This window comes from Uloborus diversus, chromosome 9 (genome assembly GCF_026930045.1).
Source record: "Uloborus diversus isolate 005 chromosome 9, Udiv.v.3.1, whole genome shotgun sequence".
In the NCBI taxonomy this organism is placed as follows: Eukaryota; Metazoa; Arthropoda; class Arachnida; order Araneae; family Uloboridae; genus Uloborus; species Uloborus diversus.
In genome coordinates, this window is record NC_072739.1 from 63,576,026 (window position 1) to 63,602,425 (window position 26,400).

At 33.6% G+C, this 26,400-nt stretch overlaps 1 protein-coding gene across 2 annotated transcripts; it reads right to left on the reverse strand.

The window, feature by feature from the left end:
- LOC129229555 (methenyltetrahydrofolate synthase domain-containing protein-like) lies at nucleotides 1-26,367 on the reverse strand. Of its 2 annotated transcripts, none has more exons than XM_054863880.1 (5): nucleotides 26,061-26,367; nucleotides 16,167-16,280; nucleotides 5,935-6,048; nucleotides 3,412-3,499; nucleotides 1-294 (listed from the first exon to the last, which is right to left on the reverse strand). In XM_054863880.1, the coding sequence occupies exons 1-5, from the start codon at nucleotides 26,178-26,180 to the stop codon at nucleotides 197-199; spliced, it is 534 nt and encodes a 177-aa protein (XP_054719855.1). In that variant the 5' UTR covers nucleotides 26,181-26,367; the 3' UTR covers nucleotides 1-196. The 2 variants fall into 2 exon arrangements, with proteins under 2 accessions (XP_054719855.1, XP_054719854.1); XM_054863879.1 differs by having other exon boundaries at nucleotides 1-2,887.
- Between the last annotated feature and the right edge of the window lie 33 nt (nucleotides 26,368-26,400).

Here is a 26,400-nt window from a genome sequence, read left to right on the forward strand (position 1 = left end):
GTTTTTAAATAAAATAAATTATGAGATTGTCAAATCCAAGTTAATTTAACATTTATTTTGCTTTATAATAACAACTATGAATTTAAAATAGTCAAAAATATACAATCATATTTTTTTATATCTTGGATAATAAAATGGGGCCTGGAAATGGGTTGTGATGAATCCAATATACTGCACATAGTTTCTTTTTCTGGGACTATAATTTTTCTTCAGGTGATGGAAAGCAATATTTGTCTTCACTACAATGCATAAAAGTCAGCACACAACCATCATTATTAATTTCTTCTACTGAACCTTTATGGGTGAAAAAACTATTGGCTTACCCATTAAATTTCTATATTTTGACTGCTTAAATTTAAATTGAAATTTACCTGCATACCACAAATTATCATAAATGACAGCACCCCAACCACCTACAGCTATGTTGCCAGAGTTCTTTTTGATTGTTTTTTTCCAGGGACCCTTCTCTAACAAATGTAACTGCCAAATGACTTGAAGAAACATGTTTGTATGTTTCCTCAAATATGCAACTGAAAGAGCTGAGCAATCTCGACGATAAATCTTCGGGCGTTTTACAGCTCCAAGCTCCCTGAAGTAATTTCATGGTGTTAGGAAACGGTTCCAATGAACTCTTAACTCTATCAATTCATTTAATTTTCTCTTCTGTAACTTCAAAGATTTAGACTTTCAACTCTTCCTTTTCACTCAAGACCTTCAGCAGATCACTGGCGTTAGCAATATCCCCTCCACAAGCCACAGCACGATCAGCAACATTTCTTATTGTGCCACCTATTGCATCAGCTCTGCCCTTCTCATGCCCAGGTGCTGAGAAATTCCACGAGGCCTCTTCAAATGCATGTCTTTAGGCAAAATGAGTAAGAAGATAAAAGTTGCTTTTATTCCTATATTGTGGGGTTGGACCATCGCTTTGGAAATGTATAGTATCTACATTTGGTAGCTCTTCTTTGATCATCTTTATCACAGGTTGTAAATGAGCCCCCAATTGCACTAGGATCAGGACGTAAAGGAGATGAAACAGAACAGAAGAGCACTGTTCATTCTTTGATATGTCATAATCACAGTACTGTCTACTATTGTGACACAGCACCCTTGTGTGTACGGTTACTTGAGGCTTGTTTGCCCCAAGGTGCATGCTTTGAATTTCTGAACAAAATTTGCAAGTGTAATTGTGTGAAAAGTCCAACAAAACAGTCACGTCATTTTCACGGAGGGAACCTTTCAGTTTTTTCAGAGCACCAAATTGATGTCTCATAATATAGACATGCTTAAAAAAACCCAATTTCATTATGTGCCTTGTTGATTAATTCTTTAACTGTACAAACAATTTTTTCTTTCACTGTAACTCTAATTGCTTTATCTTCTCCATTCTTATCTTTAATGGTTTCTTTTTTTGTCATCCTCTGTAAATAAAATGTCCCACTATCTTCTTTTAACGTAGTTCCAGTTCCATTCATCGTTACAGGGAGAATCGTCTCACATCTTTTACCCTTCCATACAATCCTTATTCTTCTCAGTACAGCAGACTTTAACGCACAACTCTTCTGCTTGCTTTTCTTTAATAAGGTGCAGAAAATTTAATTTCTTGATGAGAAATTCAAAGTTTGCCCGCTTTGTGCATAAGCATCTCGACTGGTTACTTTTGGTTGAACTATCCAGAAGGGCTTGAGCTTGCAAAACATTGAATAGCAGATTTTTTTTTTTTTTTTAAATGGCTTTGAAGATACTTTTCATGTAGGTTATTTATCGTATTTCTTAGGTATATTTTTTGTTGTTTTATTTCGTTTATGGTTATGTAGTCTTTTGCTCCAGGTGCCAGGCAGCTATTTATATCTTCTTTCAAAAATTCTTGCACTGCTTTTTGCAACTCAAGATTATTTTTTCAGGCTTTGTAACAATGTTTAAAGTGGATACTTTTGACTGAGGAACCCTTTTTAAATTCTTAATAAGAGACAATATTTTTCAGTTGCCCTATCATTCTATATTTCTTTATAATTTTCGAGGAAACTATATGATTAAACATTCATTTTTCCTTCTCATTTTGACAGCCTTTTTCTTTGCATTTGAAAGACCTGACATTAGAGCAAAGCCTACTTTGATAGATGTGTTAACAAAAGGAACACATGAAAAACTTGCAAGGAGTACCTACAAAACTTGGTTATATTACTTCTGCATGTATGTACATTTTGATTATATTTTGCATAGTACACCTATGAAATTGTAGCATTCATTTTTACATATGCTGCATTTTATAAATTTTTGTTGCAAAATTCTGAAAGGTCAATATTTTAAGAACTGTTGAACCTGGCATGATGATCTTTCATGTTTCCATTTCTTTTGAACTTCTATATACTGAAAAATAATTCATGATGATCAGCAAAAAAAGGACGGGGCCATTCAATCAAGGTGATACATGCAGAACAACAACAGATACAGGAATGAAGGATTGGGGTTCTGCGGTGTTTAGGAACCTCACAATTTATCACTAACTATAATTATAATTAACAATATAGTCTGAAAATTGATTATGTAAATTCAAGAGAATTTAGACTTTTTTTTTTCAGTTTTGTATTAATGAGTTTTAATTCCTTAAGTGATGGCAATAGGTTGATTTTCTCTTTGGATATTAAAGGCCACACAATAGAATTTGGCTTTGGCAATATTGGTTTACAGTTAATTATCCTAGTTGGTGTCACAATAATATCTACAGGTACATCATGTGGCTCAAAAATTTCCTTTGGTAGAGTCTCAAAAACCTGGCAGTCATGAACTACTGTAACAAGTGGCGTTAAAGGAGTAATGGCATTTAAGGAAGACATGATCGAGTATCCCAAATCTGCATATCCCTTTCCTTTACCAATGCGGTGACCTAAAGCAAATGTCAAGATAAATATATACATATATGTTAAGATTTCATCCAGAAACAATAAAATATAATAATTAATGTTTTGTTTTGTTTTTTTAAACTTATGTTTCACTAGTAATAACATATTCAAATTAATCAGAGGAATTCTACTGCAAATTTAGAAGATTAAACCAACAAAAAGCAGAAAACAACAACAGAAATCTAAATGATTTTGCCTTTGCTAAATCAGGGAAAATTCAAAACAGTCCAGTATTCAATTGGTAAGGGGAAAAGTGAACTTAATTCAAAATGATGAAGAGATTACTAATATTATAAATAACATTTTTCCAGGTATTGTAACAGAAACTGCCTCTCAAGAGGCATGGAGTGAATAGTTTTGAGAGATCTTTATTGCGAATTGATGAATTGACTAAGTTTAGCTCTAGCTGGATCCAGATCATCCCTTTTGTATTGGTTAAATAATAAAAAAAGTATTAAAAAAATGAGTGTTTTTTTTTTAAGATCAGTAGCAGTACAGATGATCATACCATTATATGTAACTGCAACTGAACCTATTACGATAAGATCAACTTTTACTTCATTGTTTGGCATTTCTACACCATACTGTTTTGCCCCCTAAAAAGAAAGAAAAAAGGAAAAATTATGATTACATTTAAAAAACTGAATGTTTTACACAGTGGCGTACCAAGACAGATGGGGGCCTGGGGCGCTACTCGAAATGGGGGCCTACCTGGTATTAAAACTGAAGTTTCTCAAACTATGTGTACGTACCATATATTACAATAATTATTTTAAGTGGTACATTTTTGCATATTTCAGTAGTGTTGGTTTGATTTCGGACACTGTTGTAAATACCATGGCAAAACACATGGTTTTAAGTAAAATTAAGTAAATACTATATTTTTAATAAAATTGTGCTTTGTCAGAAAATATCAAAAACTGAAAAAAGTCCTAAAATTATATTGTATCTTAAAAATTTATTGCATCTGAACATCCAAGTACAGTGAACAGAAACGTTTATGCATTCCAGATTTAATTAATTTTAGGATAAAAATTTTCTTTTACAGAAAAAAAACCCTTTACTATTCCTTTGAGTAAGACACACCAGTTAACTATTTACCTGATAACATCACCTAATCTCAGAGAAAAATATTTTTAAAACATGCTTACCTAAATAAGGATGAAATTCACACGTTCACAGTCTAAATAAAATTTTTCTGCTAGGTCTCACTCACAAAAAAAAAAAAAAAAAAAAAAAAAACCGCTCTTTATGTTTTTCAGACAAAAAAACTCTGGTGTGACCCTATACTTGCCTGGTGCGTTTGATTGAAGTGGAGAAAACGCTCCGCGCGGCTTTGCTGGTAGAATTAAAAATATTTAATGTTCGACAGAAATTAAGACAAAAAAATTTTGCGTATGCGTGGGTTTAACTAACTAATCCGATTTCTAAAGTGAAGAGCGTAATTTCCCCCGATTAGTAGTGTATGAATTAAGACTAGACCATCGTAGTCTTAATACACAAAACAAAACATAAAACAGATATTTTAGCTGTATACTGTAATGATTAAAAATTATAAACGTGCATCTGTTATGCATTATTTTTTTTTTTTTACAAATTGTTTGAAAAAAAATGCATAAAACTTTGCTGAAAGCACTTAACAAAATAAAAGCAAATGATTTTTATAGGTTTAGTTAATTTAAAAATAAATTTGGGGCCCCCATTAAATTCGTGGCCCAAGCGCTCATGTACCTTTGTACACTCGGACGAGTCACTGAAAAAAAGTCATATTTAACAAAATTTATGATATATACTCGCATATATAGGTAACTGATTAATATTTCTAATCATGATGTATATGACAGATCTACTGGAAAAAATAAGATACAATTTCGGGGCTTATGTCAAAGCGGGGCCTGTGGGACATAATTTGCCCTCTCTTTGTTTAGGCAAGTCACTGAGAAAATATTCATTCTACATAAAAAGTCAACTTTTTATTTATCTAAACCATGACATAAGGCACGTCTGGCGAAAGAGAAAACGAATTAAAATTTTGGGGCCTATGTCAAAGCGGGGCCTGGGTATCATAAACCCTCCATTGATCCCGAAGAGGTATTGATTGTATCCCTGAACAAATATTTGGTCTTTAAAAAAATTATGATTTATTAAGCCAACTTGTTTAAGCATTCAAACCAAGATATGCGACAATATTGGTGAAAACCAAAAATTGAAATTTGGGGGCCTATGTCAAAGCGGGGCCTGGGGCGGACCGCCCCCTCCGCCCCCCTTCGGTACGCCACTGGTTTTACATTAGAACAAATGTTGCATATGATAAATAACTAAAATAAATGTTGAAACATTTTAATGAGTGAAACAATTTTAGATAAAAGTAACTACATAACTGAACTGATTGTTTAACTGCAGAGAATGAACAATCAGTTACAATGTATTGATAAAAACATCTTTGTGCACAGAAACAAGTTTTAAATTTCAAAATAAACATTAGCTATAGAGAAAAATAAAAGTTATTAAAGTACAAAATGCAAAAACATTGCAAAATTTTTTTCACACAAAAGCTCACAACTTTTTGCCTTGCCAAACATTTTTTCTTTTTTCATTCGAAAGAAATCAATTAGTAGGGAGATTTAGAAACTCTGAGCAGCAAGTGTTCCTGCGTGCCGGTTTTAGATGGGAATCAAGCCAGGGTTCTTTCCCCGGACGGAAATTTCTGGAGAGAGGCAAATTCACCATAATTCTCCTTTTTTTTCATTGAAACTTGAAGGAAGATGGATAAGGGCAGCAGTTTCAAGATTTGACACAGCTTGAATCCGGTGCTATGTTCCTCATACAATCACTCTGCCTTCACTAACCGCTTCTATGGCTGATTACTAGAGGGCACTGCTGCCTGTTCTAGAGCAGCTAATGGTGAGGAAGAGAAGGGCAGCTGTACTACAACATGCTTTTTTTTACTGGACTGTGTTTTACCAAGTAAATTAATAATCATTCCTAAAATGCACTTCAACATAATGATAATATATATTCTATCACGTACCTTCAATGAAGAACACAAATGTAAAACATCATCTGTAACATTACAAGGAGGAACTACTTTATAGAACATACTATCTTTTAGACCTGGTTTTGACATCAATAAAGTTTTATTCTTCTGTACAAAAAAAAAAAATAAATAAATAAAAATAAAAACATTACAACATTGAAAGTGAAATATCTTTTTAGCACTAATTTGAATTTATGTACTTCTTAATTTTATTAAAAAATATAAATAGAAATACAAATGTGACGAATAGCTACAGGCTCAGAACCCAGCTAGGCTGGTCCAAGTCAGTTAATTATTCCCCAAAGAACAGGGCCGGATTTGGAAGTGTGGAGGCCCCGGGGCAACAAAGGAATGGAGGCCCCTAATCAGGGTTCGAAAAGATCATCATATTTTCGAAAATATCAGATACTTTGATATACATTCGAATATTTTGATATATACGTATATATCCGATATTTTCAACCCGTGAAAGTTAGGATATTTTTTAAAAATTTATTGTGGGGACCCCTTTGTTTTGGAGGCCCTGGTGCAGTAGCCCCGCCTGCCCTCCTCTAAATCTGGCCCTGCCAATGAAGATGAATGGCCCTCTTAAAGCTATCTACCCCTTACTCATTACAGCCTCTTCTGGTAAGCTGCTCCAAGTGTCCACAACCCTATTACCCTATTCAAGTATTTTTTCCTTATTTCCAAATTAGTCTGAGATTTCAATAGCTTGAAACAATGCCCCTTGTTATCTTTTCCATGCAAAAATGTAACCCATTAACATCTTTCATTTCGATAAATTTAGACAACTGAATCATGTCCCCTCTGACTCTCTTTTGCTCCAGGCTGTACATTAGGGTGGAACGAAAATGACCTTAAATTTTTTTTTTCAATTTTTTTGGTTTGCCGTAGGGGGGAAAAGTTGTCATTTAAGTTTAAAAAGAAGCAGAAGAAATTTCATTGCTTTCCTACAACATCTTTAGGTGCCGCAACGAGCTTAAAGTTTGATAATAACCGAAATTTCCATTTAACAATGAAATTCCTTTTTATGTTTTCCTACTGTATATAACGGCACAAAATATGTCAGTAAATACATTTTTTAAGCATTACGTTAGGAAAAAAATACTAATTACAAGATAGTTTTAAAAAAAAAATCATAATCTTTACTAATAATAAAGCTGAAAGTCTGTCTGGAGATCTAGATCTCTGTCTGGATCTCTGTGACGCGCATAGCGCCTAGACCGTTCGGTCGATTTTCATAAAATTTGGCACAAAGTTAGTTTGTAGCATGGGGGGTGTGTACAGTCAACTACTGCCACAACGCGATCCGACTTACGCGAAATGGCTGTAACGCGAGTTTTTCATGAGCAACGAATTTTAGAGATAAAGCGAATTTATCGCTCTCAACTCGAAAATATTTGGAAAGGAACTGTGATGCTAAGTTTTGGTTTTGTTATTGACTACTAAACACTAATTCGTGAATGTACTTTCATCCTTTCAGCATTACTGATTGCGCAAGTTCTCACATACCGCACTATAAACATAGCATTGTTTGTGTGTATGTATCACCACTCCTCATTTTTCATTTACTTATTCTAAATATGAAAGGTGATGAAATATTGTGGCACCTAAGCACGCTGCTTCATCTAAAGTTTTAGAAGACGGAAACAAAAACCAAAAGTTTGCAACAATTTAAGAAAAGGTAAAGATTTTTGATAAGCTTGAACAACCAGAAAGTGGGTCGAATCTTGCACGACAAATCTCTCTGGTTGTTAAAGCAATTGCGAAGCTACTGTACTTAAAAATATATTAGAATGACGATCAGATTGCGAAGGATAAATCATCATCTTCAATTTTTAAGTTATAAATATAACTTATTGTATCTACTGAAAAGTACTATTACAGTACAGTGCTTTATTATAACTACATACTGTACATTCTGTACTGTTTTATTTTTATATATCTCTCTCCCATTGATCATTGATTTTGTGCATCGTAACAGTATTTTAAGTTAAATAATGCAACTTTTAGAAAAATACGGTAAAAATTCAGCTTTTTATGTAAGAAACGGTAATATATAATTAATAAATTGTTAAAAACAGTTTTAAAATGTTTAAATGTCTAAAATGAGTGGGTATGGTAATAAAAAAATCATATGACACAACACTTTTCCATAACACGAAATTTCGACTTACGCGAGGAGTCTTGGAACGCATCCCTCGCGTAAATCGGGACTCGACTGTACCTCGAAGCGATTTTCTGAAAATTAAATTTTGTTCTTTTTCTATTCCAATTTTAATCACATTTACCTGAGCAAAATTATAAGATGGGCGAATAAATTAGCAAGTTGCCATAACGTGGAACCGTAACATGGGCAAGCCAATTGGCGAGAAATTCTTCTTACATTATTTGTAAACATACAAGCAAACCAATTGACCTTTTAATTTTTCTACAACGGGCAAAGCCGTGCGGGTATCACTAGTATACTATAAAAGACATTAACAATTCCATTTTTACCATTTAAAGTATTCTTAATGATTGTAAATAAATGGTTAAACCTGCATTATGTTTGTGTCTACTTCTTTGACACATTAAAGTGTTTTTTTTTTTTTATTGTGTGTGTACCAAATAACTCTTTCTTCCAAATAACTCTTGAGTCAATTTTTTGTCTCCTGCGACTGAACCATACTTTTTAAGAACTGCTTAGGGGTTACAATTTTCACTTTGAGGGATTCATTTGACAAATGCTTTACCAAGGGGGGCTCTGTTATTTCATTTTCATCCCATGAGATCAAATCGATGTAATCTTTGGCAGCAAAAATTATTTGTTGAACTTTAAACTTCTTAACCCCGCCTCTACTTTATGTTCTTGCATTCAACACACGTCTTAATCCAAGTTCTCTTGCATTTCTACGCTCTTTGCATAGCATAGCCAAATGGAGATTTTCTGTTGCATCAAAATACCCATTTCTTTATGTAACCTGGTCTATAATGTTCTTAAAATCATGAGAGAGATATCGTGAATGTAAAATACGTTCAAATAAATGTTTAGAGCCGTAAGTACGAGAAGGTTTTAATTTGATGTTAAACCACACAGGAAGATACGCATTGCCCACTTGATCCGTACAAGAAATGGATCCTTTCTTGAAAATGTATGAATGAATAATGATTACTATTAATATATTTCAGTACATTAATAGTAATTTGTTTCAAACAATTTTAGCGAAATGCCACGCCCATATAAAGGAAACTCTACTTTACTGCACTTTAATAATGTACTGAGTCAGAGTCTTGAGATTTTCAGTCGGATTTTTAGTTGCCATGTACAATCGAAATATACGGTTTGCAAATGTAAGTCATCTGCAGTGGGGAAGTTTTCCCAGGTTCCTTGAAGATAAATCTAGTGAGCAAGTCCCACTTGATATAGTGACACACATATCCAATACATATTTGTGATCAGTACTTATGTCCTGTATGTTCTCAAAGAGAAGGTTAATTTCAATAGGTAAGGAAGTAACCACCGGAAGATTAGAACAGGTTTCCAGCTGTTGACCTATTTTGTCTTTAAATTCGTCTGATTCTTTTGTATTACCATCTAAGAATTCATTAGGCTTCTATGAAGCTCTTGACGAAATGTAATCTATTCTGGAAACTAAAAAGTCATATATATTCCCCTTACAGAAAGATCTTTTCCAGCCGCACTTTTTAGGCCGTGTCTAATAAAACAGTAGCATTTCATTGCATCTTCGTAAGTAGGTAGTAAAACTTCATTGAAATTGCTAAAGATTCCAAAAATAGGACATTCTGATGTTTGTCTCGTCTGCACTTGTTTAGACTGACCCATTGCAACTCACAACAATGAAGTATCTTACCAACTAACGAAATTTTACGTTACTCACTAACTCAACTCGACTAAGAAATTGACGCCTGATCCGATCTTGGCCCTACTCACACAAATCTCTGCTGACCAGCCCGCGCCCCATTTAAACATCCGCTGCTGCAATGACTCAAGCTCCCAGATGCCAGTGCATTCTGCAAAAAGTGCATTTTTGCGAAACTTACTTTGCTCTTACGGGCACCTCAAGATATAATCCGAACGTCAAAAGAAAAGTTATTGTGCGACCTGTTGAGCATAAAAATTGCTTTTCGACAGCATTTGAAGCATAAAGATAAATTTGAAATTAAAAAAAAAAAAATTGCAATTTTGCAAAACTTTATGCTCTTTGCGGCACCTCAAGACATGCTTCAATATTTTTCATATTTTTTTTACATTTTGTTTGCATGAAAAGGCAACTTTTCCGCACTACGGCAAATTGAAAATCAAAAACTTTTTTTTTCGGTTCCACCCTACTGTACATATTAAGCCTTTTAAGCCTGGCATCATAATCTAAATCTAAAAGTCCCCCTCACTAGCCTAATAGCCCGTGTTTGAACCGTTTCCAATAAAGAAATATCTTTCTTCAGATAAGGAGAACAAAACTGAGCGGTATACTCCAAATATGAAATGCTAAGCACAAAAGTCGTACCTGCACTTTTTACCAAAATAGAGTAACGGTCACCAAATGGCTCTTTGTTACATATTTCACCGAAATACAATGTTTAATGGTCATATGCCAATGTGAAATATTTTTTAAAAAATTCTTTAAAAAATCCATCTAAATCAAATACATGGGGCCACACAACTTTAAATGGCAAATTCTCATTTTGGACTCAGCTGCAGACAGGGCCCGATTAACTTGTGAAATTAAGAGAAGCTCAGCCTCATTTTGCCCCCCCCCCCCCACTTTTTCTTTAGGGAAATTTTTCTAAACATTCTATGCACATTGTGCACACGTTGTACTTCAATAATTTTTAAAAAAAATGACAATTTTGCCACATTTTTGTTATAAACGCAACATTAAACTTCATTTTTTTAAAAATTTTAATTATTTGATTTCATTTTGCAAAAAAATTAAAATAAATGCACATTATTACAGTATCATGTTAATAGTTTAATCTGTACTTCAATTAATTTCTTTATTTTCATTTTGCTATTAGAAATAAGCATATGAAAATGTGGTATTTTTTCTGATTGTTATGAAGACCCGAACATCATACTTACAACTAGGGGAAAAATTATTATTTAACTTTAAAAAAAAAATCAAAGCAGTATTCTGAAAATACACATTTTAAGCTTTACAATGAGATATAATATAGCAACATAACTGCAATATGAAATTTTGACCTGCTGGTTTCACTTTTCATGGAATTGCCCCATATATTGCACATGAATTCTCAGTAAGCTTGGGTAGTAATATTTTGAATCGTATTTGGCACTTCACAAAGGAAATTAAATGTCATAAAAATGCATTGTAACAGAGTTGAATCAAATCCCACATTTAAAAATCTAGCTAGTAGCTACATTTTATCAAATGTGTCCTCACTTTTAATAATTTAATTCTTTCAAACATTTTTGTTAAGCAACTTAAAATGCTTGTAATCTCTTTAGAAAATGCAGTTAAAAGTAGAAACTGGAAGTATTGAACAGTTTTACAGTGATATTTGGGCCTCTTAAAAATTCTGAGGGGAAGCTCAAGTTTCCTGAGCCTTTTGGATAGTCAGGCCCTGGCTGCAAGTACGACTTTTGAGCTTAGCACAGAAGAAATGATGCACATATGTCCCGCTCTTACGGAAATTATCCTCTTTTTTATTATTATTATTATTACGGTAAAATTATTAAACTGTGTTAGTTTGGACAAAAAAAAAATCCTTATTTTTGCTTTATTTGATATTCTGCCCAATTAACGTCACGTACTATTTCCAAAAATTTTATAAACATGTCCTCATTTTTATACTCACAATGCTTTTTAAACAAATAATATGCTAAATAACACTGAAAATCCCCTCCTCTATTATATGCTGGTAGACTACTTTTTACGTGCCTCCATGTGGATTCAATAGTGTTTGTGTCGCAGCCAGTAACAGGATCAACAAAATGCAATTTGTGATTAACTGTTAAATGATTGTATCCCTCTTCCCCTAATGTATCATAAGCCCTCCAACAATCTGAGTAAACTAGTCTTGGCAATATCCACTGTTTTATGGCTTGAAATAAAGTTTCCCTTCCCCTTTCCGCAACAGCAACCAAAAAAATTCTACCCGAACCCCGTTCAACCCCCCCAAAAACCCATTGTCCCTCAACTGCGTGACCCAGATTATATTTCCGCTTTCCAAATTTTGATTCATCTACTTCAATAATTTTCCCAACCTCCCCTATTTTTTCGGATTTTAATTCTACATAATTTAAAATTTCTTCGTTCATATAATTTCTCCAATCTGTAAAGTATGAGATGAAAAAAATATTGCTTTTCAATATCTGCACTCTTTGTTCCTATTATTATTTCATATGTCAACAAAAATATCTCTTCTAATTTTAATTTACTTAAACTGAGCCATGAACCCCACCTAATTGTTGTTTCTTTACCACAAACTTTCCCCCCAATAACCTTTTTGCAAACAAACACAAACCCATCTGAACAGCTTTCTGTTGCTTTAATTTTCATTACGGAATTACATCTAGAACATAACATTTCATTTTGAATTAACCCAATTTCCCTCAAAAATTCTAAAAAAACATCCTTATTTTCAATTAATTTGTAAATAAAAAATCTGTTTAGCACTCCGGTACGTCCAAAGGTTGGACGACCTGACAAAAAATTAAAAGATGACTCAGTCATAAATTTCAATTGATATTTTTCAATAACACTGCAAACAGAACTCATTTCAAATTATAAAACACAACTTAATTAACAGAAAATAGTAACATTAAGAACAATACTCTAAAATAAAGTTTAAATTGAAACTTTATTTTGGAGTATTCAACTTAAAAATACTTCAAATTAAAATCCCCCTAAGAGCGAAACATATGTGCACCTACCTCCACGGACACACGTGCGAAAAGAATTAGTTTACATCTGTACTTCCCAGGTGTATTCTGCAGGGTTACTAGGGCTACCGGAAAATGTTTTACCGCCGACGTTGGCGATTTTCGAAATGAGCTAAAAATTCTATCCTCACCAGGGGGGGGGTATATAACATCTGTACTTAACTGTTACACATTGGAGAGGATCAAAAAATGAAAACGTGGAGAAAGGAATAGGTGCAGGAGTTAAACCTGCCTTTTAAATATAAAGTGCAACCAGTCCCAAATAATGCAAACAAATCAGTGGTTGGAAGTAGCGCACTACAAGTAGCGACGCTACTGTAGTAGCTACGTTTTTTAGTAGTTTGTAGTGTAGTGCACTACTTTGAAAAAAAGTAGAGTAGCGAGTAGTTCGATATAAAAAAAAAGTAGTTTGTAGCGATTTCGAAAAACTACTTCTAAAGTTTCAAAAAAAAAGAGAAACGAGGTTTCAAACGAATCTGACAGGTGGAAGTCTTAAGCGAGTAAAAGTTACACCAATCAGGTTCGCATAAGACTTTGAAAAATATGAGCTGACCTCAGACATATGATACCGTACGTATCATATGTCTGAGTAAAACAGTATGGTACGTATAGTACGTAGCAATAATAAAGTACAGCACAAGCACAACAATAGAATTGTACAATAGATGCAGTAATTATATTCAACGCATTTTTAGTCAGGGTTGGCTTTCTGCCGGCAGAAACTGGTTTCTGCCCTGCCGGTGGCAGAAACTGGTTATAACCGGTAAAAACCGGCAGAAACTGGCAAAAACTAAAAAGCATCTTTATTAATTCTAGTAATTACAAAATGTTATTTGTTTAAGTAAACTAAAAAATGTTATTCTATTTCATCATAATAAAAAATAAAACTCATTGCCCTTGATTTAGTTTGATCAGAAAGAGAACTGTTTAACTGCAGATGCTTGTAACATTTGTATTAATCTAAAGGACAAGAATCTTAAGGGCACTTAAGAAAAAGAAGTGACATACAGATTTAAACAGGCAGTTACTGGTTGTTATTTGCTAGCTTATATGTGTCATCTAAAATGCTTGGGATTAAAATTATCATTTGCTCAAGAAGAAAATGCCAGAATTTTACTTGCCGATAGTAACCTCGATTTTATACCTAATATCACAGCTTTACAAAACAAATTGACCTTATTTCCCAAAACTTATTTTTCCAGTCAAATTTTAAAACCACCCCAGTTACTACATAGTAGATCATTTTATTTAAAAAAACATATACAATTGATGAAAGTTTCATGAATCTTTGCTGTATCCTTGATGACATTGCCATCTAGTTCTTCTGTTGCGAAAGTATTCTGTTATTTCTCCACTATTCATATTAAATTAAGAAATCATTTATATTTTCAATTCACCTTTTCTTAGAGACAGCTGCAGAGGGCAAAAAACATAATTTTTGATTTTTAATGATATTGTAATTAAATTGCTTTGGCTAACATTTCATTATTTTCCTGTGCTGAATTCCTATTGGGTATCAAAGATTTCTTTTATGTCATTTTTTTGAGTTTTTGCCAGTTTCTGCCACAAATGTGGCAGAAAGGGGTTTTTGCCATGCCGGTTTTAACTGGTTTCTACCAGTGGTTTTAACCACCTCGGCAGAAACTTGCCAACCCTGTTTTTAGTTGTTCAAGCATTTTAAAAATCTTTAAATTTCATTAGTTGTCAGAAACTTTCTATTTTTTCTTTCATTTTCAAACCTTAGCTAAACAGACCACTTGTGTGAAATTATGTTTCATCAACGCCATATTGAGAATGAAAAATATACGGAGTGGTGATTTGTACGTCAACAAAGCAACATTTTGACTAGTACGGTGTGAGAACTACCTCTTTCAATGATGCTAAAGAAAAAGTCCATTCACGGCACAAAGAAATTTAATTACTCTATAAAAAAGGCAATACTTAAGCCCATTGATTCAGTTTCAAACATTTTCATGTTGAGGGTGAGGAATTCTCCAAGCTAGGCTGAGGGTTAGCTCCAAAATTCGTTCCTTGAGAAGAACTCGCTATGTAGCCCTTTCGCGTTTTTCGAATTGGGTTGCAGTGCGAATTCACTGCAGTTTAAAATTACACAGAGAAGTAAAGTAAACATTCTTAGTTCTGTTTCATATTTCGGATATTTATTAATATTTGATTTTAATACTAGGACCGTTTGGGATATTTTTCCTATTTCTGGGAGCTCTTTGGAGAACCAGCAGTTGATATGAATAGGCTTCAAAACAATATACATGTCTAAACTAATTCATCCAAATCCAGGGTTGGCAAGTTTCTGCCGAAGTGGTTAAAATCACTGGTAGAAACCAGTTAAAACCGGCATGGCACCAAACCACTTTCTGCCACATTTATGGCAGAAACTGGCAAAATCTCACAATATGACAAAAAAATTAACTAATCACATCCAATAGAAAATGCATGGAGAAAATAATTAGTTGTTAACCAAAGCAATTTAATTACAATATTATCAAAATTCAAAATCAAATGTTACATTGTTTGGACCCCACCGTTGCCTCTTAGAAAAGGTGGTTTAAAATATCTAAACAGTTTCTCAATTTAATATGCACAAATGAGAAACTTTAGAATATTCCTCGAACAGAAGAGCTAGCAGGCAATGCATCAAGGAACAAGCAATGTTTGTGAAACTTTCTTTTTTTTTTTTTAACTGATCCACCGTGTAGTAATTGGGATAATAGTAAAAATTTGACTGGAAAAAAAAGTTTCAAGAAATGGAGCCTATTTGTTTTGCAAAGCTGTGATAATAGGTACAAAATCTAGCTTAATATTGGCAAGTAAAATTCTGGCACTTTCTTCTTGAAGCGCATAATAATTTCAATCACAAGCAATTTAGATGAAGCATATAAGTGAGCATATTACAAATCAGTAATGCCTGTTTAATTCTCTATGTAACTCCTCTTTCCTAAGCACCCATATAAATTTTCGTCCTTTGTTAGATTAATCCAAATATTACAAGCATTTGCAATTGAAAAGTTCCCTTTCCGAACTAAATCAAGGGCACTAGCATAGGATTTTATTTTATCCAAACAAATATCATCTAGTTATTACTTGTGTTATTAAAGACGCTTTTAAGTTTTTGCCAGTTTCTGCCAGTTTTTACCGGTTATAACCAGTTTCTGCCCCTGGCACGGCAAAAACTAGTTTCTGCCGGCAGAAAGCCAACCCTGTCCAAATCACAACTTTCCTACCCTGCATTAACACACACACACACACAGTTTTTGCTCTAACACCTTTCTATTCTCTGTACATTGCAATAAAAAAAAATTACCTGTAGAATAAGAAACCTCAAGTGCTTCTGAGGGGAGTCAGGACAAACTTTAACTGTGATGGCCTTCTGGAATTCTTCAAGGTTAACAACTTTTTCACAAGCTTCATCTGCACCCTATAATACTGATAACATTTAAGCACAAGGTTTGACAGTGAAAATCAAAATATATAAACACTCAAAATTAAAATGTGAAAAAAAAAATAGGCGCACATTTTTTTTCAGTAGTATATGCTTACAGAACAAAAATGAAAACTTATAAAAGAATTGATGAAATTGTTCTTAAATGATTAAATTTGCTTCAGGACACTTAGAGCTTATTTTGAAAAGAATAAAAATTTTAGCAGGATTTCATGCTCTTACAATCCTCATTCCTGCTTTAAAAACCATGATTTGCAACTTTTTTTCTTTTTGCCAGTCCACAAATTGTTCATGAGCAAAAATACCCTTTCTACAGGTGCATTTAGGCTATGCAAACAAAAGTATGTTCAATACTTTGTTGTATATACATGGTTTAGTTCAGAGCTTCCCAAACTGGTCCGCGAGTCCATGCCAGGGGGTCCATGGTGCTATCCAGCTAAAATGTTAAATATAACTGAGATTGAAGGACGAGTAACGATATTTTAATTTAAAAAAAAGGATATTTATAAGGATTAAAAAAGTTGTTGCTTAAGTACATGCAGGATGCCATAAAAATACAACTCACATGAAAAATTAACACTTAGACTAGGTTAACAGTATTTTGTTCATTAACTTCAAAAGTTCATTTAAATTAATAAACTTGTTGTAGAAATTTGGTGATAACATTTTTATTCCTGACTGAATTTCAAATAGAAATTTACTTCCTTAACTCAAAATAATAATATAAGAGACAAGAGCTCTGAAAACTATACAGAACAATGAATGAATAAATAAATGTAAAGGAAAAAAGCCTAAAAATACATTAGAAAAAAATAGATTTAACTGCATCAAATCATTTTTTTTCACACTCCAAGGCGGGGTGGGCGCAAAGGTCGTAATTTTTCCGGAGGGGGTCCGCGGAGGTTTGAAATTTGGGAACCTCTGGATAAGAACGCTTAGTGTGCTCCACCCAACAACTTTCGGTTAAAGCATTCAGTGTTCCATGCTGTCTCTCAACGGGACAGGCTAACGGAAAACGGGACTGTCCCGTTCAAAACGGGACGTGTGGTCACATTAGGTATGGGGTTCTTGGAACACCATACCAAGAACTTTGTATATAACTCCGCCAGGAAATTATAGTTTTATCAACATGGACTAACAATACTTTCTAAAAAGGATTGCCAAGTGTTTTATATTCAAAATATTACAGATTCGTATGAACTGTTTAAAATTCTGTATGTATTCGAAAGTACTACATGTAGCAAACTAGCAGATATATGTCATATAATGTATTGAGACTCCTTGACGTTTAATATGTATTTTATTGCAGTTGAATTTGGGAACCAGCTTTACGTTACAACATTTATATCATCTTAAGTCGTTCTGACAATATTTTAAAAACCTAAAGTCACGTTCACTTACAATTTTATTAAAAGTAACATCTGATGAAATAATTAAATATTCAAGGCTAAACTATATTACATGCCTTTTCTTTTCAATGAAACAATAAAATAAAACGAAAAAAAAAGAAAATTAAAAATTCAAATGTGACTTAAAGTTTCAAAGCAAAATTAAAAGTCAGACATAGTCTTTGAAACGAATTGGTGGTCTTATTGCTCTTTTGGGTCTCACCATTTTAGGAGTAACTGGAACAGCTTGTTTCACTGGGGTGGAATCGTCTAACTTTCTTGGTCTTAAGTGTATTCTATTACGGCGATATACAGTTCCTTCTGCGGACTGTACTAAACATGATCTTTGACTGTGTTTCTTTATAATAGTTCCTGGTATTCATTTACGATGATCAATCTGTAGATACACTGGATCTTTTACATTTAAAGATTTTAATTTCGTTGTTGAAAAATCATAATAATATTTTTGCTTGTTTTGATTTTCCTTGAGTTGCTGAATGGTGCTTCTAGTGGAAAATAAAGGCTTTAGTAAAATTGTCTTCTGGGGTACCACTGACCTTAAGCGTCTTCCCATCAACATTTCTGCTGGAGAAGGCAATTTAAATTTTGGCGTGTTATTGTACTCCAAGATTGCTAAATTAGGATCACCTCCAGAAGCTTTGACTTTCAAAAGGATGTTCTTCATTGTCCTTATTGATCTTTCAATCATTCCATTAGATCTTGGATATCTAGGAGAGGATGTTATAGGTTGAATATCATATGATTTCAAAAATGACAAATATACTTGGCTGTCAAAAGGTGGGCCATTGTCTGAATGTATTTTCTGTGGAATTCCATGTGTACGAGATATTTGTTTAAGTGCACCGATCACTGCTGTAGCTGTTTTCGTGTTAAGCTTCCTCAATTCTATAAATTTTGAATGGTAATCTATTACTTGTAAGAAGTTACCTCCATCCAAATACATAAAGTCTACGCCAACTTCTTCCCAAGGCAGTTTTGGAATATCATAAGGCATTAATGTTTCTTTCTGATTTGCAGTTTGGCGATCTTGGCAGACTTGGCATCGCTCCACGTAATCTTTAATATGTTCGTTCATTTTCGGCCAGAACAAAGATATTTTAGCTTTATTTTGACATGTAGTGATATCTTGGTGTACAGAATGCAGTTTAGATAACACATAAGATTGCATGGTCTTTGGCACAACAAGTCTATGTCCAAGAAAAATCAAGTCATTACTATCATGTAACTCTTCTTTAAAATTCCAATAAGGTCTTAGTTTTTCTGGAACTTGACTAAACTGTTTTGGCCATCCATTTTGTATTAACAACTTTAATCTGGATAGTTCTTCATCCTCCTTTACAGCATTTTGCATTTCAGTTGTTCGTTCATCTGTTGTTGATAGAATCATATGTACAGTTGCAGCTCCTCCCTCCAAGAAACTTGTGTCTGCATATACCTTAGTAGGACTCCTAGACAGAGCATCTGCTACATAAAGTTTCTTCCTTGGGACATATACAAGTTTAATTCTGTATTTTAAAAGTTCAAAAAGCATTCTTTGCAATCTTGGCGAAAGATTTTCAACTGGTTTTTACAACAAACCAAAAAGAGGCTTGTGATCAGTCTCCACAACTGTATCAGTACCATATATAAAGTAGTGAAATTTTTTACAACCATTCACAACAGCTAAAAGTTCTTTCTCTATTTGGCTGTATCTTTGCTGAGCGTCATTAAGTGCACAAGACGCATAGCAAACTGGGTGATCTCCTTGTAGTAAAATTGCTCCTAAGCCATATTGGCTAGCATCAACAGAGACAGTATATTTTAAATCAGGATTATAGTACGCTAAAACCGGTGCAATGGATACACATTTCTTCAAATTTTCAAACACTTTTTGTTTATTACTAGTCCAAACAAATTCACTCTTCTTACTCAGTAGTTTTCTCAATATCCCTGTTCTGTCAAAGATATTTTCAATGAATTTTAATAGGTATGTAATCATTCCTAAAAATCTCTGCAATTCTGTTTTATTAGTAGGTGCTTTGAAATCAACAATAGCTTTAATTTTATCGTCATTAACTGAAACTCTTTCATTAGTTAAGTTATATCCTAAATATTTCACAGACTTCTGTTTAATTTGTCTTTTCTCTTGGGAGAGTTTCAAACCGCTTCTTTGGCTCTGTTTAAAACTGCTTTGAGTCGTCTATCATGTTTCTCTTCAGTTTTACCAAAAACTAAGACATCATCAATATATACAAGTATACCCTCTAAATCTCTAAAAATAGATTCTATTGTATTTTGATATACTTCAGGAGCGCTCGATAAGCCATAAGGTAATCTACGAAACCTAAACCTCCCAAATGGAGTGGCAATTGTACATAAATTTGAACTTTCTTCATCTAAGGGTATCTGTAAAAATGCTGAAGATGCATCCAGAACTGTAAAGAATTCACCTTCAATCTGAGAAAATAAGCTCTGTTGTGTAGGAATAGGATAGTGTTCTCGTTTAACGTATTTATTTAACATCCGAGGGTCCATGCAAATTCTAATTTGATTATTTGGTTTCTGAACTATCCCTATAGGATGTACCCAATCAGTCAGTTCAACATTTTTTTCTATGACACCTTGGTCTACCATTTTATCGAGTTCACGCTTCACTTTCAATTTTAGTGAATATGGAATTATTCTCAGAGCTGAAATTTTGGGTTCAGCTCTGGCATCGAGTTTGATCTTATACACATATGGTAATTTACCCAATTTTCCAGTAAAAACATCTTGGAAATCTTTAACAATATCCTTACCAAGCACAGAATCAACATGAACTGATGACTTTCTATGAACAAATCCCATTTTTTCACAAGCTTCAATTCCTAATAAAGCACTTGACTCTTGGTCAACAATAAAAAATTCAATCAATTCTGATTTATTTTTAAATTTACACATCAGTTTAGAGGTTCCTATAACTTTCAGTTTTTGCTCCGTGTATGATGTTAACTTTCTCCCTGTTTCTTCTAAACTTTCATTTTTCTTCACATCTTTAAAGATCCTGAAAGGCAAAACATTAACCTCGGCTCCAGTGTCAATTTTGAGAGATACTTCTTTATTATTTATACAAACATTTTCTCTCCATTCTGACTTTAAAGTATTAATTTGACACTTTACTGAGTCTAGTTTAACTGAATTGTCTTCGTCTCCATTTGATGCCGAAAAATTATCATTAATATTAAGTTCATTTATTTTCTTCTTTTTCTTTTTCTTCATTTTACATGCAACGGAAAAAATGGTTCAAAAGAGAACAATTATAGCATTTTTTCCCATATTCTGGGCATTTGCCGTAATTATGAACTGTTCTACATTTGGAACAACTTTTGTCCATTTTGCGATGGCTGTCATTATTTCCCTTATGCCTATTAAAAACTTTCCCGTGTTTATTTTTATCCTTAACAGCATCTATGTCTTTCGGATTATAGTCCGAATGTTCACTCATAATCTGAATTTGTTTAGTACTGGCTTCTTTTGCCCTACAATACTCTATAGCTTTTCCCAAAGTTAGCTCGGTTTCCATGAGCATTTTTTCTTTCGACGCGGAATCTCGTATACCGACAACTAATAAATCTCGAATTAAGCTGTCCTCTTGGTTCTCAATACAACAGTCTTTCGATAAATTTTTCAGATTTGTGACAAATGAGTCAACAGATTCACCTTCCTTCTGTCTGCTATTAAAGAATTTATAACGTGCAATCACAGTATTTGTCCTTGGCTGAAAATAATTGTCGAAAGCATTTAAAACTTCGTTGAAATTATTTCCAATTGCTTCACTAAATTTGAAGCTATTAAATATGTCTATACATTCTTCGCCCATTATTCCTAATAATAAAGCTACTTTCATTTTATCTGGCTTCCTTATTTTATTGGATGCCTCCAAATAAAGCATAAAACGTTGCTTAAATTTACTCCAATTCTCGGACAAATTGCCGGATAATTTCATACTTGAAGGTGCTTTCAACTCCATTTTTAAGGTATACTAATCTTTAATCAAGCATTAAAAACTCAGTTTCACAATAGCCAGAATATATCTATAAACTGACCTTTTATTATATTGCATAACTACTAACCTTTATCATGCCAAAATCGCTGAATTTAGGTTCGTTTTCAGCTGCCACCATGTCATATAATGTGACTCCTTGACGTTTAATATGCATTTTATTGTAGTTGAATTTGGGAACCAGCTTTAGGGGATATTTCGATAATTGGGAATCTGGCGCGGTCGCCAAATTTTTTGCGATACTTATTTATTTTGGCAACCCGCTTCCTATCTGTTGCTTTATGGTAACCCCACGAGTCCAAATATTTGACCTATTTTTTTTCCCTACTATTAATCTAAAGGATTTGATTAAATTTTTGTAAATGTCGCAAGCAATTAAACTCATGAAATAAATTACGTTTTGAGCGAGAATTATTTTAATTTGATCTTAGCTGAATTTTCACAGCATTAATATTCAAAGTTCTTAACTTAGTTACTCCTGCACAATTCTTAATCGTTTTGCAGAAGTTGGGATATACTTGTAAGTTTACTTTTTTATATTCGTTGATTTAGTTCATTTTTAATTTTTCCTGAATTTATTTTAATTATCGAATTTTGGCCCTAGATGGCTAGTGGTTCCCAAGACGATTTGCATCCTAAATTAAGGCACTTTAATATTATTTCTTGGAGCGGACTGCAAGAATCGGAAAATGTAGCCCTGAATTTTTTAACAGAGATGGGGGTTGCCCCTGACCCTAATGAATGTCCTCCTTGTTCTTGTGGAAAGGAAATGCATGCCAGAAAAGACAAGAACAGAAAATTTGGATTCTATTATTTCTGTCGACCATGTAATAAGAAGGTATTTCTTTTTCTTCCCCTCTTTTAGTAGGTTACCTTACTTGATTTTTTGCTACTTCTTCATCATCAGGCTTACCATAAATCTCAAACTCTCACACAGATTGTAGCCAAGTTATTAGGGGGGAAAAATCGGTAACTGAGATTTTTGGTGACTTTTCTAACTGTCGCCAGGTGATTGGATGCCAAAGGCTAATGTTAAATAGACTGCCAGAAAATAACGCTAAAAAGCTAAAGTTTAATGAATATTTTAACATTATTGTATTATAGAAATGCTTAAAACTTACAATAGTAATATTTATATGCAGTGGTAAGCCTGGTAATGCGTAGCTAACAATTTCTCGCTAAATTTGGTGTACTTGTTTTAGATTTCTCCCGCCAAGAACACCTTTTTCGAAGGTCTGCGGTTGTCTTTTCGGGAGATTTTGGTGGTTATTGTGGCATTTTTAATGAAGTTTCCTCTTGCGCAAATTCTGGAGGAGGTGCGTGAGTTTCGGTGGGAAAGTGAAGCCAAAAATCCTACGATGTCCACTGAAACCATCGTCAACTTATTCAGCTACATGCGAGAGGTTGCTGAAGTCTTTTCCTCCCACCATTCCAAACTTCTAGGGGGAGTAGGAAAAACCATTTGTTTAGACGAGACGTTCCTTACGATTAGGAAATATAATCGAGGAAGAATTACACCTAATATGACTCAGGTCGTACTAGGAATCTATTGAAAGTATGTGTTTTAGATGTTTCCGCTATCGATCATTTTATGTGGTGTACACGTTTTGCTTATTCGTTTCTCCTTATCTTTCTAGGGATGATAAAGAAGGGCTTTTTTTCTTTGTAAATGGAAAGAGTAAGAGAGATTTGTGGCCCCTTATTAAAAAGCACTGCCACCCAGATACCAGCTACATATGTACTGATGAGGCAAAACAGTATTTTAACGTTAAAAAATCTGTTTACCGATGCGGTTCACAAAAAAACGAACCATAGCAAGGGTCAGTTTGTAGACAAAAAAGATCCCACAAATACGATCAATCCCCTTGAAAATGAAAACAGGATCCTAAAAACAACCCTGAAGTCGTGAATGTCGATGCCAATGCTTCGCCAATATATGGCACTGCATTATTATCGGCGGTTCCGTCTTCAGGTTTTGGCAAATAATGGCGCTCGACTTGATCGATTCCTCAGGGACATCGCTGCTGTTTATCCTGGTTACGGCAAACAAGGGTTAGAAATGCAATATATTGATCCCCCAACTGCTGAGTCTGAAGGAATTGAGCATTTGATGCCGAAATATAGAGTTCCGACAGATTCTGGTACAGAAGATTTGGAGGGAGACTTTCCCTTTTTTGAAGAAGATGATGATGATCCGGACTTTGATCCGTGCCAAATTTGAAATATTTTTTCTCCAAAAATATTGGTGATATTTTTTTTTCATTTTATTATTAGCACAAATTCGTATGACCTACTGCAATGTAAATAGTGGTCATTATGTTCTTTGATTAAAAAGTTGTAACTTTTTAAACTTAAAATTAAAAAAAAAAATGTTTAAATGTGAAGATGTTGTCCTGTTGAATTGTCTTGGGAAAATGGTTGTATGATTTTATAGATAACTAGCAAAAATACCCGGCGTTGCCTGGGTCAGTAATAATTATTAGAAAAAATCGTTACTTGCTTTTGTTTTCTGTTTTAAGTGAAAGAATTTAAAACACATCTTTTTGACGTGATTAAAAATCGAGTTTCTTCCTTACCCATAAAACTAAAATAGCAATAAGTATAAAGAACAAAGTAGTATTGATTTAGAAACGAAAGCACTATATTTAAGCATATACACAAATTTAAAAAACATGAAATTAATCTTCTTATGTTTAAAAAGATTAATCTGTTGATACTTTTTTTCTTAACATGGAGTCTAAAACCTTCTCTGTATGGCTAATGAAGTACGAAGTGATTAAAAAAAAGTAGCTGCGCTCGTAATCCCCTTATACTTGCTTTAGTTATTTCGGGAAATTTCAATCATTGTGGCTCTTGGTGCGATTTTACCGAATTTGCGAAAGTCGTTTCGGGATACCTTCGATGATGCTCCCCCATTCTTTCCTTACTTTGTAAAACGATATATTAATTTTCGTTACAGAGATATCGTCGCCAGATGCTGAGATATTTTTGGTCACCATAAAATGGCGTTAAACAGTTTCATCCGAAATGTTACCGAAATAAGTAATAAAATTTGGGGATTGTTTGAAATTGTGCAAAAAGGAAAATTAATGGAAGTTTTTGTGCTGTTTATGGATTTGCCTAATTTAGTTGCTGGATTATTTAATACAGTAAAAAAAGTCTTTTGAAAATTTTTTGATTGGCGATATTTTGTTTACATGGTGAAAGCTGAGAAACATTATGACGTAGTCTTCGGCTTCAAAAACAGCAACGTTGAAAAAACTGCCAAATGCATCAGCTACGGAAATCTTTCTGCAAATATTTTGGCGATCTGCTGGTTGTTTGGATAATGAGTAAGTGTTCAATCAGCATAAATAATAATAAAAACCATTAATTTCATTAAAGTTCCGTTTAAATGGAAAATCATCAGCCAAATCATGTATTATTTGCCAATCTCGTGCAAAAATCTTACTTCAAGATTTGACTTGAGAAAAGCCTTGAACAATCACGAAAAGCAAAGAAAGTCAGCAATACAACAATTGTCGCTATCGACAGGGAGTTGAGATGATACACTAAATACTGTATTGAGTTGAGGAAAGCCTTCGAACATGGATCTGAAAAGCTGATAACTCGTTTTTTATTCTACTTAGAAATTTCGAACAGGTGCCATGTTCAGCAGAAAAATCAGAGCTTTCGATGGACATATAATGTAAATATGTGCAAGTATTTTTTCATCCCAATATTAGAGAATTTATACAAAAATTGTGTTTTATTGCCCCCCTAAGGGGGTTTTGCCCCCCATAACGGGACGAAAACTACCCTATGTGTTATTCTGATGGATAAGCTATATTATTGTAAAGTTTCATCAAAATCCGTTCAGTAGTTTTTGCGTGAAAGAGTAACAAACATCCATACATCCATCCATACATCCATCCATACAGACAAACTTTCGCATATATAATATTAGTAAGATAAGTGCTTAGATTACATTGAAATTCATTATTATCTTGTTTTCTTTCTTTTGCATAAATCTTGTTGAGCCTTTAAAATCATTTCAAGTTTTGGTAAATAAAACCCTACGTTTTTCCCTTTGTTTACGTTTCGGAAAGGAAAAATTATCCCCGCGCATGCATTGGTGCCAATGATTTGACGCCAATAGAAAATGATCGCCAGATTCCCAATTATCGAAATCTTCCCCAGCTTTACGTTACAACATTTATATCATCTTAAGTCGTTCTGACAATATTTTAAAAACCTAAAGTCACGTTCACTTACAATTTTATTAAAAGTAACATTTGATGAAATAATTAAATATGCAAGGCTAAACTATATTACAATATACATTACTTTAAAGTTTGGTATGCGGTAAAATGAAGGGCGAGGAAACTCTGAAATGTTATTTTCCTCCATGAAACACCACACTTTGTTTCGAATACTTTGTTTTGATCTATAATCACTTTCATTCATCACTAAAACTAAAGTAACCGAAAAACAGAAGCAATTTTTATATAAATTTACTATCAGGAAAAATCGGAAAGCATATTCACTAAAAGCACTAAATAATTATAACAGCTTAAAATTATTTTTAATGATACTATTGCATTAACAAAATAAAACTTCGGGTTAAACGTTAAAGGGTGATGCAGAAGGTGGTTTGGGCCTTGGTTTGATGTTTACGTTTGTCTGT